At 37.1% G+C, this 18,587-nt stretch overlaps 1 protein-coding gene across 9 annotated transcripts in view; it reads right to left on the bottom strand.

Moving 5' to 3' along the window:
* The window catches only part of CHD6 (chromodomain helicase DNA binding protein 6), a 188,458-nt gene that overhangs the window by 72,156 nt on the left and 97,715 nt on the right, over window positions 1–18,587 (bottom strand). For all 9 annotated transcript variants that reach the window (XM_023534463.1, XM_023534460.1, XM_023534459.1 and 6 more), the window contains 3 exons: window positions 15,856–16,111; window positions 14,829–15,039; window positions 5,839–6,034 (listed from right to left, as the gene is read on the bottom strand). In XM_023534463.1, the coding sequence (XP_023390231.1) occupies window positions 5,839–6,034; window positions 14,829–15,039; window positions 15,856–16,111 (663 nt within the window). The remainder of the gene's footprint in view (window positions 1–5,838; window positions 6,035–14,828; window positions 15,040–15,855; window positions 16,112–18,587) is intronic.

The raw sequence follows: 18,587 nt of genomic DNA on the forward strand, positions 1-18,587 counted from the left end.
ATAAAGATGTTGAAAGAAATGATAAAATTCGAATACAGACCATGGATTGGAGATAGTATACTCATTTCCTGATTCTGAGAACTAAACTGTGAGTATGAAAGAGAATGTCCTCGCACTTAAGAAATACACACTAAAAAACTTAGGGTGCAACTCACTCTGAAATGGTTCAGAGAAAAAATGATGTGTGTATGTACATGTATGCACTCAAAAGAGACAAAGGAGTTAGAAAGAGCAAAAATTATAAATGGGGCAAAATGTAAACAGTTTGTGAATCTGGATAATGGTTATGTATATACAGGATTTGCAATCTGAAATTATATCAAAATGACAATGTAAAAACTATTAAATATAGACATTTGAAGTACTTTTGCTCTTGGGATTCTGCTGTCCACTTGATATACAACTTGATTCAACTGCTTCATTTTGCTTTAGAAGTTTAGGAATTAATTTTTCCCTTTATTAATTTAACCACAATGAAGGGTGTGGGAAAGAAAAAAATTAAAACCAGAACCTGTAGAAAATGATATTTTGAATTTTAAGACTAATGACTTAAAGAACACTATAGCCCTACATTATGTGCTGATAAATTTCCTTTCACAGAATACAGGTTAGGAATTCTGAAACTATTTACATGTATACTAGGACTGAACAAATGAGATCCAGGTGTCTAACAGCCAAGGGAAGGAGTTACAAATAGGAAGAAGGGAAAGCTAGAATGAATTCTGTGTTGTTGGACTGGAATCAGAAATTTCACTATGGATGGATAGATACAGAATAAATATAGATGTGTAGTATGAGTGTTTGTGTGTGTATGTACACGTACACGTACACGTACACGTATACACGTATACACACATACACTTCCTAGCTCTGTCTGCTCAGAGCCTAGAAGCAATATTTCAGCAACAATGGGCACACCTACTAGCCAAATCTTAGTTTCTAAATGCCAATCTTGAATAAAAGGAATCAAGGATCCTTGGAGAAAGTCAATTCCATGGCTATGGCAAGAAAAATGGAACATGAACCTGATCTTGTGGTGCTAGAGTATAAGAAAGTACTCAAAAACTGATGAGAGCATGTCAAAAGGACACAGAGCCAACCTAAAGGACCTCCAAATGTCCAAATCAGAAGAGCAAAATGAGAGTAATGAATTATAATCCGTAAAATAAAAATAAATATCTGAATCCACGCTGATATAAATAAATAAATGGGGTACAAAAGTCAACTGTTCTTTACAGCACAATTCCATTTAATAATTGTAGAAAAAATGAGTAAAACAGAAAATTACCATTAGCCAAACGCCATATTACTGAAGGCAAGAACCACTGATGGATGCTAAAATTAACAGGCAAAAGTATAATGAGAAATAGGATATTATCAGTCTCAAAATATCTCTTCCCAAGACACTGATTAATTTTAAATGTAAAAATAGTTACTTTACAGTGGAGAAACCTAACAGACACCACCTCAACCAAGTAATTAAGGTTAACATCGTAAGTGATAAGACGTAGTGACATCATGTACCCTGACAGGATACACTTTACATCATGTAAAGGCCATAACATCACTTCTATGACATTCTTGCCTAAAATGCATAACTTCAAAATCTGATCATGAGAAAACATCAAGCAAATACAAACTGAGAGACATTCTACAAAACAGCTGGTCAGTACCCTTCAAAAGTGTCAAGGTCATGAAAGACGAGACAAGAGCTGTTACAAATTAGAGTAGGCTAAGGAGTCATGACCTCTAAAGGAAATATGAGATCCTAGATTGGATCCTGGACCAGAAAAAGAACATTTGTAGGAAAATGAAAAAACATGAATAAAGTCCATAGACTAGAGTATTGTATTAATGATAATTTCCTAGATTCAATAATTATAATATAGTAATATAAAATATTAACATGAAGGTAGGCTGGGTGAAGGGTCCTAGAACTCAGCACTTTTTTACAACATTTTTAAAGTTTGAAATAATTTCAGAATAAAATGTTTTTAAAAATTAATTTTGTTTCGTAATGCTATAAAATACTTAGGATGGTTCCAAAGTCAAACATACAAAAAGCCATACTTGGAAAAATGGGTTTCTACCCCTTTCCACTTCTGTCCTGTTCCCTCACTCCTCCTACAGTTAGCCATTTAAAAACGCAGTTTTGTTTATCATTCCATGGTGGAGCAGGGAGAGGAAGAGATAGGCAGATAAATGCAAGCATACTATACATACTCTTTCCACCTTATTTTTGTTTCTCACTCAACATTATATTCAGGAGATGACACCACAGCAATCTACAGAAATAGTTCTTATTCTTTAATCAAAGCTGAATGTACTATGGTTTAGTCAATCAATCTTCTATTGCTGGACAACTAAGTTGTTTAGTCTTTGGCTATTAAAATTAGTTTCTGTATCTTTAGTGGTAGTAAATCTTTACTGTTAGAAGATTTGATGGACAACTCTGATAAATAAAGGAAGGGGTCAAGGTAAGTAATATGGTTTATGGAACGTATAAAGCAGTAACGATATGTGGTCATAAATACTGACACTGATTTTCTTTTTTGACTCATCTAGTTTTGAGAGTAAATTAAGAGAGAATTTCTTCCTCACTAGCAGAACCCTGACTCTTGCAAAGGGCAGCAACATGTCCAACTGTGTCGAGACTCCCAGGGATGGCGAGCTCATACACTTCTGGACGAGATGTAGCAGAAGTCTACTGAGGATATCTGGAAAAGTTCTGCTCTCCGGAGAAAAGCATCATGCCTTCCTTCCTTATTGTTGTTGCCAGGGCTTGAGGGATATCTATCTTGGAACCAAGAGGATGTGAACCACCCTCACTGAGGATGGTGGAACAGAAAGACGGAAGCTGGGACTCTGACGACACTATGAAGCCACCTCACTCATCCTGGACTACCCATCTCTGGACTTACTGTTAACTGAGAAAAACCAAATCTCTGTTCTGGGGCCACTGTCACAAGCAGCTAAATGATAAGAGGTGATAAACACACGCTCTGCCAAGATGACTTACCTGAAAGATAACAAGATGAGTCCAATTTAAGAGACTTGTCATTTTACAGTCAAATCTTAAGCAGTTAATCATACATTCCTTATTTTCCTAATCAGAACTCACACACAAAAATGTGGCAGAGAGAGAAACATTCAGAAGTAGGGCAGCAAATGAGATGAAGTCCAAATAAGATACATCAGAGTAAAGGTGTAAACACAGAACCTCTGGAGTAGGCCACAAGTAAGGGCCAGTGGTGCTACCCCACGCCCCCACCCCACCCTGGAAAAATCGAAGAGCTCTAACGCTCTCCTGCATGATTTGCAGGCTTATAGTTTGTTCTTTATTTTTTAATACACTGAGGAGAATAAAGGCCTACGAGAAACAAGTAGTGATGTTCAGGGAAAAAAAAACAAAAACAAAACAGGTACAGATCCCAGAGACTTCAAAGGGAAGAAACAGAGAGGGGTTTAGTTGCCCAAACAGTGAAAGATTTCAAATTGATTCTGGCCTCCAATTTAAAATTGTCACTTTCAAGTCCAGAATTTGGCAAAACCTATACCATGTCTTTACAATCATGTGAGAATTAAACAGCTGGTATAAAGAACCAAGCATAGTGCTAATCCCTCTCTTGACCTTTATACTACTTTTTCAAATCATTAGCTCTATTTAAAAAGTACGTTTTCTTTAACAATTTAAAGTACTACTTGTTCCTCGAAAATCTGCATAATCAGAGAGGTTAAAAAATTACTGAACTCCCACCTGAACCCAAACACTTTAAGCACGCTAGTACAGCTTCTATGCTTAAGTGTTTTATTTCAGCCCCAGCAATTTTACATTTCTCCTGGACCTCTAGAAGTCTGCGTCCAGGGGTCACCTATTCATGCAGAAGAGGAAATAGGGGCCCTCTAGGCAATAGCGATCAGGGAGCATTGGGAAGCAGCCCTCCCTTTTGAAGACCTATGTTTGGAATCTGAAATTTCCACCTCCAGATTTATCCCTTGGGAAAAGGTATCATCCCTTCTTAAATGTAAAAGTCTCTGGGAAATAGCAGAGATATGTGCCCATCACACTCTGTTTCTACTCTGCGATTCAGTTTAATCACCTCAGACCAAAGTCTGTGTACCTTTGTCTCCCCAGGGCCTGGCCTGGTGCCTAAGGCTCAATAAGCGTGTCAGTAAGTCAGTCAAGAGCTGGCTGAGAACAGGAAGGAGAGAGGAGTTGATAGCATGGGAAAAGAAAAAGAATGCTTTGGGGCAGCAGAGAAAAGGAACACGGAGTGAGAATGAAAGGACATTGAAAAGAGGCAGGAGAGTCCTCAAAAGAATCTTGACTCGCTTTCTGTGGGACTGATACTGTACAGTAAGTGCCTGTCCCAACTGCTTCAGGGGTGCGATCTATGCTCACTCCACTTGAGGTGGTCACTTTTTATTCCCTCTGTCTGGAACATTCTTCCTTTTGACCTCATAACTTAAAATCCTTCTCCACCATTTAGGTCTCTGCTCAGATGTCACCTTCCTAGAGAAGATTTCCTTGACCACTCTAATGCAGGTACCCAACCCCCATCAATCTTATCCTCTTATTCTGTTTCATTTCTTTGTGAGAAATACTGCTATCTGCAAATCTCATTTAATTTTCTTTGTTTACTGAACACAGTGCCTCACAATCTGTTTTACAATGACTTCCTGTCCCCCTCCCCCAGTTTTAGCCAACTGTCACCAATTTAATAATTTAAAGAACTGGCTTTTCAACTAGTAGACTGCTTTCTTCAAATAAAGTGTTATTTGGAAACTCATTAAATAAAAAAGACAAAGCAGAATGACTCGGTGTGAGGTGGTGGCCAGGGAAGCAGCCCAGACACTACTCATCAGCTTGGCTCCCATTTCCTGCCCCCTTTCCCTGTGGTACCCGCTAGGTACCCCTTCAGTTTTGTTAAATAGCAGCCTTCAAACTTCTTCTACCAATCACCTGTATTATAAAAAAGGTTGAGGCACCCACTATTCTCACATTCTGAGTATTAGTAAATATCCCAAGATACAATATACACTTAGGATGAAATGCATTGTTAATGATAATGGATGTAAATCTATATTCCAAATGGTCTTCTTGACAAGTTAGAATCTTTTTGGCTGAGATATTGTCCAATCTGGCTAGAATGTCATCGTTTTTACTTTCAAACAGGGTTGATGAAGAAATCTGAACCAGAAGTGTTAGCTCTACCATTTTCTTGTTTGTTTATGCTTGCTTTTTAAACATATTAACTCCAATAATCTCTGCAATAATCTTTTAAAGCCACCAATATTTGGTTTGGTTAAAACTAGAAAAATATAACCTGCAAATCCACTTAACTTGGCATATATAAATTAAGGAGAGAGCAAATGAACTAGTGAGGATGGCTCTGTCACCCCAGCCACACCATGGAACTTTCCCGCCCCTTTGGGTTATCTCACTAACTGTATGTGACATATGACCATTTAACAAATGAGCTGAGTGCAAATGCCAGACTCACTCTATATATCACGAACCAGAGGATTAGTCAAGCTTATTAACTCTCCTTGTCTGATGACAATGATGACAATATAGTAGTTCTATATTTGGAGGCTCCCACTGTAAAATACCATTTGATTTAAAGTAAAAGTAAAGAAGCACTCTTTGATTAGTGGGTAGGATCGACATTTACTTTTCATTCAGTTGTACAACCTGACGGAGGCCCTACGCCTGCCATCTGGCTGACACCACAGCATGGAGCATGTCGGGTGACACTCCATAGCCAAGCCAGGCCCTGTCATGATGTTCTTGGATTCAGGGGCAGCTAAGGCAACAGCAATCATCCTAATGGTTACCTGCAAGTCATTTTGTGGGTTCCAGTCTGAATCAAATATGATGCAGGTATCGGCAGCTGTGAGATTGATCCCCAGGCCTCCCGCTCTGGTGCACAGAAGAAAGACAAAGCGGTCTGAGTCTGGCTTACAGAACCGGTCGATGGCTGCCTGGCGCAGGTTTCCCCGTACTCGCCCATCAATTCGCTCATAGGTGTATCTGAGGGGACCCAAACGAACGAAAGCCCAGGCGTTAATCATGACTTCAATGGAGAACAGCAAACAACGCAGGAAGCTGTTGACTGATGGCCTTAAAACCCTCACTTCTAACTTTGGACCTCAAATGTCAGTAGTCTAGAAGAATTCCCCCTCCCCCCCACATATGCAGCAGGGCAGACACCTAAAACTGCATTGCAAAATGTCCCCATCTCTCAAAACAAACAAAACCCAAACCAAAACAAAAAACGAACCACAAACTAAAGAGGACTAGAAAAACTGTAAACGTAAAAAATATCAATCCCCCAGCGCCCAAGCAACTTATCCTCAAGTTATTTCCCAGATTTTACTTGCACTGAATCTAATCATAAGGCCAGGAAAAGCAAATAAAAATCTCAACCGTCTACTTTCAGTAATGCTCACAGCAAGGACTCAGAGTTCGAATCAGTCTCGAGATGCTTTCTGGTAAACTGAAAACTGGAAAACTACACCGATGGGCAGTTCTTTTATGTCTGGGCTGGTCATTCCTAGTCTAACAGTTCCTCAAAGCTTTAGAGGTGCACAGCAAAACCTCCAAGTTTAGAGCCAAAACCAAGGTCTTCTGGGCAGTTTACTGCCAAGCAAAGTGGGGATAAATCATAGGAAATGTTTTTGTGCTGTGTGAGGGGTGGTGGGGTGGCTAAAGAATTTTTAAAGGAAAATAAAGTAAGGAAGTAAAGCTGAATATCTTTAAGAAGGCATATATCTGTGTGGAAAGTTAAGAAACGAAGGTGGAAAGCATGGTGGAGGAGGGGAAAAGGAAAGAGAATAAATGAATCTGTTATAGGAGCATACTACCATTCGTCCATCCAATTAGAAAACACAGAAGGTGCTTTCATGATGGAGATCATGTAACTAACACAAAATTAAAATACTGTAGCAATCTGGACAGCTGCTGAGTCTTATTCTTATTTACCCCCTGACAATAAATGAATTAACAAGGGGACATTACCCTGGGCCCGCCTGACCAACAAGCAAGAACTGTTTGGTAAAGTGGGAGTAATAGGAAACTTGTGAGAAAAAGATCATGTCATCCTAGACCAGACAACAGCCAAGAACACGAATTCTAAAGAAAATCTTATCAGTAGCCCAGAATTTGGAAAATGGGCTCTCTAAAAGTTCAGATAAATAACTGGTAGGAGAATAAGAATGAACAGGTTAGGGGTAGATGACTGTGTGGGGATGGCTCTGGGAAACTAAATTTGGCAATATAATCCTGACTCCTTGAGGAAAAGGAAAATCCATGTAAAGAAACCACTCGGTAAGGAAACCAGGCCAACTCAGACTCATAAGGGGCACGTAACACAGCACCAAGTCTGAAAATACTGTCTGTCTGCCTTTTACGAAGCTGCAGTGCATTCATACCTGGAACTACAGATAAAACCTAATGTAACAAACTTAAGAATAATACGTGAGACTATAGCAGCAAATAAAACAAGTGGTGATGACAGGATTGTCATGAAGGCAGACTAAGAAGATCTTGTGTCATAAGAGAAAAGCTAAGGTTAACCTTCTGAATTCTACAAAACTATGAAGCAATTAGGTATAATTGTCATTATTACTAATAACAGCCACAGCAACAATATTAAGTGCCAAGCTCTGTGCCAGGCACCGTGATACATGCTTTATATGCATCATCACATTTAACTCTTGTGATAATCCTATGAGGTAGTTTTACTATTATCATCCCATTTTACTCTTGCGGAAACTTCAAACAAAAATAAAAACAAAACAAAAAAAAACCCCACACAAGCAAAGTAACTTGCTCAGTCACCTAACTGGTAAGTGAGTTGAACTCGGATCCATCTGACTTTACTCTTAACCAGTTTACTGTGTGGCCTTCATATTGTACCCTATGTTTCAAAGAAGTAGAAAAGAAAGATTCCCCTAAGAACTTAAAAGAGAAAGTTAAAGATAAATAAGAGACACTTAGGAAACATAACTCTAGTGGAAGGTCAAAGTAGAAACTAGATATCAAAATGATTTTGATAAATCAATGTGCCAAGCATGTGCAGTGGGTTCTCACGGAAGTTTGGCCATGTCTGTGATGCAGTGCAAGAACCACAGAGTTTGGAGTAAGAAGACAGGGCTGAGATTCAATTAAACAATAGCTGCTACCACGCCACCATCACACAGGCGAACGAGTGCTTATAGGTATGGGCACAGAGGACTCGATGTTCTTTGACAAGACAACCCCAGCCATCAGAGATGAGCTAGATTCCCATGGCTTTGAGTGAGGCAGGGAACCAGCACAGCCTTAGGAGGAGGAGAAATCAATGAATAGTAACGATATAGCTTGGCCATCACCTATGGAAAAAAATTTCCATAAAATTAGACCGTGTTTTGCCAGCTATGATGTAATAATGGTTTTAGAAATTGTGAAGGATGACTAGAACATTCATTCTCATTTCCATCACTTGTTCAGTTTTGAGGAAGTGCTCTCAAAGAACACAAAACTAAAATATAAACCCAATTATTTGAGTTCTTTTAAACTATTTCGTACCTCCCTTACTTCTATGTCCTCACCCCTGTATGAGAGCATGGAATGAAATTAAACAGGAACAAAACAGAACTGACAGCTGGAGAGGCAACGAGGCTCAAGAACAAAGAAAATCTTGAGGGCTAATAAGTCTGAATGAAGAAATCAGACATCATAAAATTCTCCACGCCAAACATCAGTGCAGCAATTAACCCTCAACTATATTTTGGACAAAATCCCTAGGAGCTGATGGGGCTCATCACACTGTAATTCTGAGTCACTGTCAAATATCAATGAGAAGCAGGTGGTTCTGGAAAACCTCTGTGTGCTTTGCTTGGGGGGAGGGAGTGGTGGAGTGACATGTTTTTGGCATAACAGGAAATGTTGTTCTCAGAAGGACTAAAGAAAAATGAACAACTTTCTCATCTCCTAGCAATAACCAGCTGGAAAACATAAAGAGTGAAAAAATTCCCATTCACAATAGCCATAAACATAAAATACATGGGATTAAACTCACTAAGAAATATGAAGGACTTGGCAATGTGACACTAGGGGCCATGCTGGTTTGTCCACCATCTCCCTAACACCTACGGAGGTTCTAGCACAAGGTTGGCACTTTATAAACATTTACTACATCAATAGTGTATATAAAAAACCTGAATAAGTACAGTAAATATCAGGTTCTTCGGTTTTGCAAAGATGTCAATCCTACCCTACTAAATGTGTAAAACCCAATCAAAATCCCAACAAATGGACATATATATATCTAAATACAGATGTACTTACATACACATAATTTTTTTTTATAGTGAGGGGCTGAAATAGGGATAAACTATAATAATTCTGAAGGTCATCTACAATCACATATGAGTGAAGAAATAGAAATAGATCAGAAGAATTAGAAAGGTTAGAGATATACCTAGTATATATAATATCTCGTTATATATTATGAAGTGTTTTAGATGAATGGGGGAAAAGATGAACTATTTAACAAATAGAAAATTAGATGTCTCTGGAAATAAACTAAATTAGACGCCCATTATATACTATTTACCAAAATTACAGGATTGAAGACTGAATTATAAAAAAAAAAAAAAAAAAAGGAAAATCAGTTAAAGAGTATGAATCAACATGCATATTTAATTCTTTTATCTTCCAAACTTCTAATAAAATGATAGTAAAAGGATTTTTTTTAAAAGCAAAAAAAAGCCCCAAATACCTGCACAAACGGGAGAAGTCACAAAAATTCTGGAAGCTAGCAAGTCAGCCAAGTGGAATTTAATTTGAAGAAAGCAGAATCCTAGGTGAGAAATAACCTAATTCGATACTACAGAATACACAAAGGGATCAGGCACTGGTGGCAACAGGTACCCCTGAAAACGGGGATGCAAATAATCTGAAAACTAGAGGAACTAAAAACTAGCATCAGCCTATAGATCGCCCACCCCAGCCTTGAGAAGGTAAAATAGAAGACCTGTACCCATCTTTATCCTAGGAGATAACCAATCACAACGAAAGATAGAAAGAAGTACTATACTGAAAAATGGTATAGTACCTGCCTACCTCTCTCTACCCCCCTTCCCCATAATCAGCTCCTGGTACAATCAAGTTCCATCTTCTAGGCCTGAGAGAGATAGAGAAACATCCCAAAATACTGACACTGTAGGTTCCCCAATGAAATAGTCCAGCAAGATGACTAGTGTTCACATATGGTGAGTGAAGTCCAAGCCAACAAGCCTAGTTCACACACACAGAGCTTTCAATCAGCCCAACAGTGCCCACTATCTGATGCCTAAGACCAGATGCTGCAGGAAAGCCTCTGATTTGAAACACAGGCTCTGCTTCTGACACGGAGGGTCAAGGTCCGAATACGCCAACCCTCAGCAAATAACCACTACAAAATCAGGACAACATACAAAAAAACAAATGAACAGGAAAACCTCTCTGTGGGCACTGGACAGTTAGGGAAAGCAGGTGGATTTAGAGAGGAACAGAAACTTGTGGTTTGGCCAGAGGGGAAGCCACAGCGGTAGAGGTGCAAGTCAGCTACAAAGCTGATAAAAAGCCACTGTCTTTCTAACCAGAAGCACAAGGAGAAGGAGTCGGAGCAACCAGGACTATCAGAGGGTGAGAGGCGATCTTCAGAAAGTAGAAAGACAGAGAGGTATACCCCGGTCTCTGGGTATAAACTATCTAAGTCTCTGGTTGACCTATGACTCCCACATGCTTACTAGAAGACGTCTGAGCTAAGACTGGAGCTGCTACCTATTAGAGATTGCCAGAATTTGTATTTTCAATCTCACCTAGCTAGCTAGATACCTCCAAATAAAACCCATCAACATCTTCATGGCAATTAACAGGATCTTGAATCTCCAAAACAAAATCTATAATGTCGAGGGAAAAACTCAAAATTATGTAACATGAATAAATAGGAAGAATGTGACCCGTTCTCAAGGGAAAAAATAGATGTCAGATTCAAAATGTTATGATTATCAAACAAGAACTTTACAAAGGCTATTATAATTATGCTCAATGAAGTAATGTATGCAATGAATGAAAAGATAGCAAATCACAGCACAGAAACATCAAACTAAGAATCAAATGGAAATCGCAGAACTAAAATACAATCTCTAAAATAAAGCATTAGATAGGTGTAATAAACATGTTGGAAACAAGAGAGAAAAGAGTCAGAAAACCTGAAGACAGAGAAATTAAAAAGAGAAAGGACTGAAAAACAAATTTAAAAACAGAGCCTAAGGACCTCTATGAAAATATTAAAAGGTCAAAAATACAGGTAATTGGAACCGTAAAAGAATCAAGAGAAAGGGGCAAAAGGAAAAAAGAAATTGAAGAAATACTGACCAAAATCCTCCCACATTTGATGATACATATTTACATATTCAAGAAGCCCAGTGAACTCTGTACTGGATGAATTCCACCCATCACAGTCAAACTGCTAAAAATTCAAAAGAAAAATCTCACTAGACTGAGTGAAAACAACACATCACATACAGGGGAATAGCGACTTAAAGAGAAACCATGGGGGCCAGAACACACTTGAATAACACTTTAAAGTGCTAAAAAAAAAAAAAAAAAAAAATTAAAAAAAAAAAAAAAAAAAAGAAAGCCAACTAAGAATTCTAATATGAAAGACAGAGATATAAACAAAAAGAAAATTATGAGTTGGAGAAAACAAACATTGTAGGGAGATTAAAAAAAAAACTTCTATCATGATTAATTTCAGAAAGACAAAAGAACACATTGCACCAGTGAAATAACCAGTTGAATGCTTTAAAAATTGAAAAATTAGAGAAAAAATGTTCTAGGAAATTAAAAATATAATTATACAAAGAAAACCTAGGGTTAAAGCTGGAAGATGAAATTAAGGGAATTCTCTCAGAATATATAGTAAAATATAACGAGATGGAGAGTAAAGAGAAAATCAGGTGATCAATCCAGAAGATCTGGCATACAAATAACAGGAGTTCCACAAATATAAAACAAAACAAAACAAAATAATGAAAGATAAAATTCAAGAAAATTCCCCAGACCTGAAAGAACTTAGATTTCATATGGGAAAAAATTACTCAGTATTCAATTCAATGGCTCTAAGAAGATGAAACTGCTGTGCTTGAACACAAGAGGAGATTCAGACTGCCAGGGTAAATTCTGGAGCTGAATTATACGTAACATATAGGAAACTAAGCAATTAAATAGATAGGTAATTTTAGCTTCAGGGAAAATAACTATCATGCAATAAAGAAATAGTAAACAGGATACTACATGACTAAGCTATAATTTAGCTTTTACATAAGTTCTAATAAACACTGAATAAAAATCTAACTCAAAGTATTACATGGCATACCGGGAAGATGGGAAGACAAGAAGTTGTATACGTGGTGTTTGAGGGGCAGTGAAAGAAAACAAATACTCACTTCCATAATGAGAACAGATAAAATCTAAAACTGAAAAAAATCAAGACATTTTAATTACTAACATTTTGTATATATAGCTATAAATACCAAAAGAAACAGCATAAGAGTGTAAAGTAACTGGTTCTAGAGGTGGGAAAACTTGAGAGGGAGGGGGGAATAAATTAGGAAATGCATTTTTTCATAAATCTAATAGAATAATTTAGCTCTTTAAGTTTTGTGCATTTATAACTTTAATAAAGATAAAAAACAAATTAAAAAGAGAAAAGTAATGATGATATTAAGCCCAGAAGAAGCTGTTAGATGGTACTGGGGTAAAGAAACCATAAAAGAAAATACTTCAGAATATTTATTATGATTGCAATGGTTGAGAGATGGAGAAGCCTTTTAAAGCATATTTAAACATTTAAAATTATTTAAAGCTGTATGAAGACAGAGATTTGACTATTATAAACAAAAATCCATACCCATACACTAAAAGTCAAAAATGACAATGGGGAAGTATTTGTACCATATTCTTAAGTAAATAAACAATTCCTATAAATTAATAAAAAGGCAAAGAGCAACAGAAAATGGAGAAAGAACATGAATAAACAATTCACAAAAAAAGAACTATAAGTAGCTATTATATACGAAAAAATATTTACCATCATTAATAATCAGAAATACAAACTAAAGAGAGAGAACATAATTTAAATATTTTTCTAAAAGATGTTTTGGAAATATTTACCAAATGCTTTTAAAATGTACATCAGAATTTATCCTAGGGAAATAACTGGAAATATTCACAAAGAATGCAAAAGGATATTCAGAGTTCCTTAAATGCTGAAAAACTGAAAACAACTTAAAAAACAGAATATCATGCAGGTCATCAAAATTATGTTGCAGAAAAATAATTAAAGAAAAATTTCAAAATGTATTACATAAAAATGTGAGTTACAAAGGAGAATGTAGAATATGCAAACAAACAACAAAACTAAATATATGTATGTGTAAAGAAAAAAAAGACTAAAAAAATAAATGCCCAAGTGTGAATGGGGGCTTTGAGCAGGTGGTGTCGTTTTATGTGCCGATATTTGCAAGAGATACTATAGTACTTAAGTAATTTGAAAACAAAATGATCAATAAATGATAAGGAAAAATAATATAAAGGGCACTAAATAAAGATACTTATACTTAACAAAAGTGTGTTTGTTACACTGGTACTCATTTTGAGATAGTATATTTCTGAGAAGTGTTCTGGTAATGGGTTCCTAATCTACAGTGAATTTTTAAAATATGAAACTGCTTTACCAGTTTTGATTTATTCATTATGACTGCCTCAAAGAAAAAAATCATAAAAGTCTTAAGACTTCTAAAAACCTCCACTATAGAGCTCAAAGAAATTATTTTATTGTCTAATCCAATTTCAGAGAATTACTTATATAACATTAAATGTCAACATATCTCATAGTTAAATTTGTCATTTAATACTCTTTCTATATGTCATAAGGGCAAACAGAATCTTCAAGGACAAGAATATTTAAGACGACTGAGATTCACTATGATTTTACTTTAAGAAAACAAAGCAATGCCTAGGCTAACAGTTTCTATGATTTTGAAAATTCTTTTACCAATAAGAGTAAATTTTTAAAAGTTCATTTATCATCTTGAGATCATTAATGTATCCCAATGACCAGAAATATAATGTACAGTGCATAATGTAACAAATGTAGTACCTACACGGAATCCAAATAACCCACATAACACTGTAGACTGTTTACCTGCATAAGTAATAAAATTTACTCAAGGTTCAAGAAAGTACAGGAGTATGGACAGGAAAATAAACTGGGATGCCACAGACTAGTGTATCATAAACAAGGGTATCATAAACCCTTAGAAGGTTTGCTGAAAAAGGTCAAAAAATATTCCCAAATCATTTCTCTACGAGTTATCAGATTATGCTCTTAGCAACTGATACATAGTTATGCTCCCCGGGATGTATATGTCTCATCATTAATTATTAGGCCAAAAAAAAGCAAATAACATTATTTTCTTAACCTTTTCCAATGCTATTTGAATTGTTTTTTCCAACTAAGAAGAACATAATAAACATGTAGAATTTCTTTTTTAAACAAATCAATGGTTCTCTTTACATTATAGGCTATGAAATTCACTCTAGAGAGTTAAACTTGGGTATACTTGGTCATAAGCTTTAACTCTGAATTTTAGTAAATCTTTAAGAGGAGATTCCTCTTCTCCATTTCTGAATGCTTTGTTATTAAAGCATAACTTTTGAATGAATCAAAAAGGTATCAAAGAAAAGGCACTGCTTCAGCATCTGATGCACAGCTTTGACACACACTCACCTTCTCTGGATGAGATAATCTTCCAGGATATCGAGACAGCGCACCATCTGGGAGAAGATGAGCACTTTGTGGCCACCTGCAATCAGCTTAGGGAGCAGTTTATCAATCAGCACCAGCTTCCCTGCTGCATGAATCATGGCTTGCAGCTGAAAGTCGGGGGCGTCAGAGCTGTGGGTTTTTCGGAAATCTTCCAGAATTTTCTCCTCTGCCCCTAAAAAGAAATGGAACAGAACTATTCCTTGAACAAACCGTAAGGATAAAAGCAGCTCTCTGCTTTACAGATCCTCAGAGAAACAAAGTGAATTCTTAGGTTGTGGACCAACAGTCCAGTAAGGCAATGCTGTGTGTGTAACCCTTATCTGTGCCATCAAGCAGAGGGCTCTGCAGTGGTGGCAGGTGCAGAGAACACGGGTACTTAGCTCTCCTGGGAAGTCTCACTAAGTAGAGAAAGGATCTGAGATATCAAGCTGACTCATGCAAGTAAACAAATCTTCTCAGAAAGCTTAAAGATGTATGTATCTTTTAACGCTATAAAAACTAACTATTAGCACATCCGAGCAACATTTTGCTTTAAAGTTTTATCAAAAAGTTTTATAGTAAAAAAAAGCTTCCCACATGTTCTCTAATTAATACAGTTAACTGTTCATTCATCTGCAGAGAGTTTTAATCTCACTGCATCATGATCATTTATTCAACCAAGTAACACTCTTCCCTATCCCAAAGTGGAAAGCGTGGGCCGAACTGCAAGTAGACGAAGGACAGCAGACTGATGAGTTAATAGCCCATCTTCTGACAGGCAGAAAGCTAGCAGAGGTAGCCTCAAAACGTGGCTCTCTGTGCTCACTAGGTAGACTGCTTAAATAGATCCAGCAACCTCTCTGAATCTCAGTTTAATACTCTGTAAAAAGGTGAGAATACATACATCCTGGCACTTAATGGGGATTCAATATGTAAGATGGCTGGTTATCAGTAGCTTGTGGCAGAGGCCCACCCCAGGCCTGAGTTGCTCCCTGCTTCCTCCATTTACCATTGATCAGGTAGGGATGGTTACAGCACTTTCTCAGCTCCATCATGGTGTTGATGAGGTTGGGCATGTTGTGCTGATTTGCCCCCTTGGTCAGGAAGGAAAAGTTCTTCTCCAGGATAGCACGGTAGTACTTTTTCTGGATATTAGTCAGCTCTACTTCAATGATCGTCTCTTGTTTGGGAGCAAGGTTCTTTTCCACATCATCTTTCAGACGCCGAAGCATCATTGGTTTCAGGATAGACTGCAGTTTCTTCACCTGTCCAGGGAAATCCTGCTTTAATGATTACTGGAGTATTCCATCCTTCACCACAATCTCTTGAGCACAGTACTGGGGGAGGAGACTAAATGAAAGCTCATGATTGATTCCTGAACACAAGGACTGAAAGGAGAAAAGGGATTTGGTTCTAATTCACAAGTAGTTATCGAGAAACTATGTGGCAACCTTATAAGATGTGAAAAAAGACATAAAAGACATTACTTATTCTCTAAAATAAAAAAAACAAACCTCTCTCACGTGCACACAGTGCAGTAACTACCTGGACTACTTAAGTCATGTTAGGAGGTACAAGTGACATATAAAGGGAAAACTTAGATGCCGAGCAAAGAAAGAACTCCAGGCAATCTGGAATGGGAGAAATGGATGAAGGCGGAGAAAAGGTACAAACTTCTGGTTATAAAATAAGTTAAGTTCTGGGGATGTAGCGTACAGCATGGTGACGATAGTTAATAATGCTGTATTACATATTTGAACGTTGCTGAAAGATCTTAAAAGTTCGCATCACTAGGAAAAAAATTTGTAACTATGTGTGGTGATGGATGTTAACTAAAATAGATTTACCATAGTTATCAATTCATAATATATAGTTGTTAAATCATGATATACATCTGAAACTAATATATATCAATTATATCTCAATTTAAAATAAGTAGAGGCAATCTGGAACAGATTCTTCCTACATCTTGTAAATAACAACAGCAGCAAACATGTTTGGTGCAGCAGCATGCAGAAAGCGAATGCTGTAAGGCAATCCCTCCCATTTCATCACATAAGCTGTCGCATCAGGGGCACTTGGAGCCTGACAGTATTCTTTGCTATGATTTGTCTGTTCTTCTAACAGCCCAGGCCTGGACAACACAGATCTCTCTCGACTCACTTGCCTGCACTGACAAGGTGACTTGCTCTCTCTCCCAAGAAGACAATGACAGAGAAGGGATTCAAAGTCAAGGCACCTGAGTTAACCCTGAGCTAAAACATGATACCAGTAAGATTAATCCTGGTGGGAAAATAAAGGAAACTGTAAGTGCAAAAGATCAAGTCATAAGGCATGATTCCGAAACTTTTAAACAGGTAGATTCTGAATAAATAAGTTGTGTATTGTGCCGATGCTTCCTGGAGAAATACAAAGAGACTTACAAAGAGTGGCTTGGAAGAGTCACTTACTGCAGCAGGCTTTAAACAATGATGAATAAACTTTACCTTGAAAGCAGATGCTTTCTAGAACTTTTATTTACTGTCATTTAAAATATAGACATTTGATGCCATTTTTGTGGTTTTCTCCTAAGTAACCCCAATATTAAATCTAACCCATTTTTGAGGCTTTTATTTTACCAACTATGATATTTAGGAATCTCATCCCCAAAATGGATAAGGAAATACTATTTAGGAACCCAAAGAGAAAAAATACAGCTAGATAATTATTAAAGACAGGCACAAATGCCAATCTGCCACATGCTGGGTTCAGCTTTTGCCCTTCGCTTGGTTCATACCTTGAATCATTTACAGTATACTATGTGCCAGACAATGTGCTGGTTAATACAACAAACACAACTTTGGAGAAGATGTGGGCCTTTTCCTCAAGAAGGTCACTGTCTAGGAAGAAGAAAAAAATGCATACCACAAAATAAGTGTAATGGGAGAAGCGGATGCATTTCTAACGATCCAAAAATGGAGAGAGGGATGGAGCTGGCTTTTGAAGGCTCAACAGATAACTGCAAATGTAGAGAAGTAGAATGCAGTTTGATTATTCACTGCTCTGAAAGTCTGACTTGCCACAGAAATAGAAACAAACAGACTGGAACCACAGAGTGTACTCTTGACATCTGTTAGTGAAATTCCCAATCTTTCTCAGTCCCCAAATTCTCTGCCCCAACCCACTATTCACCATTGCTAGATTAATCTAACAGAACTATTATGTCATTCCTGCAATCAAAGCTTTGCATTGCTTCTCTAATATCTACAAAGTCTTAAACCTGCCTTTCAAGATCTTCCCAAAATATAAGCCGAAACTCCTCTGACCTCATACTTCACAATCATCCTTCCAGTTTCCAGCTCAACCAGATAATTCCATAATACTGAATAAATTCCACTTAATAAATAAATTCCATTTTTTCCTCTATATAATTATTTCTCTTTCTACCTACTGAAAACTTATCCACTCTTCAAAGACCATTTTCAAATTGTAATCTGTCCACAAAATCGATCCTGATTCCCACACAAATGTGACCTTTCTTTCAAGTCTCAAGTCTTCTGTTATTTGTTCCTCTTGTGGCATTTAAACTTGTGTGGCTTATTTCTGTAATCTCTAGTGGAGATGTCTATCCACAGTAATAGCTACTTATTAATGTTGGTTGGTTTGAATCAGCTTTGAATCTGATAAACTAGACCTAGGACTAGATCTTTGAAAAGTGAGGAAATTTAGTTGATATGAAACAAAACTGGACTTCCCAAGTAC

The sequence above is a fragment of the Pteropus vampyrus genome, unplaced genomic scaffold (assembly GCF_000151845.1).
Source record: "Pteropus vampyrus isolate Shadow unplaced genomic scaffold, Pvam_2.0 Scaffold125, whole genome shotgun sequence".
In the NCBI taxonomy this organism is placed as follows: Eukaryota; Metazoa; Chordata; class Mammalia; order Chiroptera; family Pteropodidae; genus Pteropus; species Pteropus vampyrus.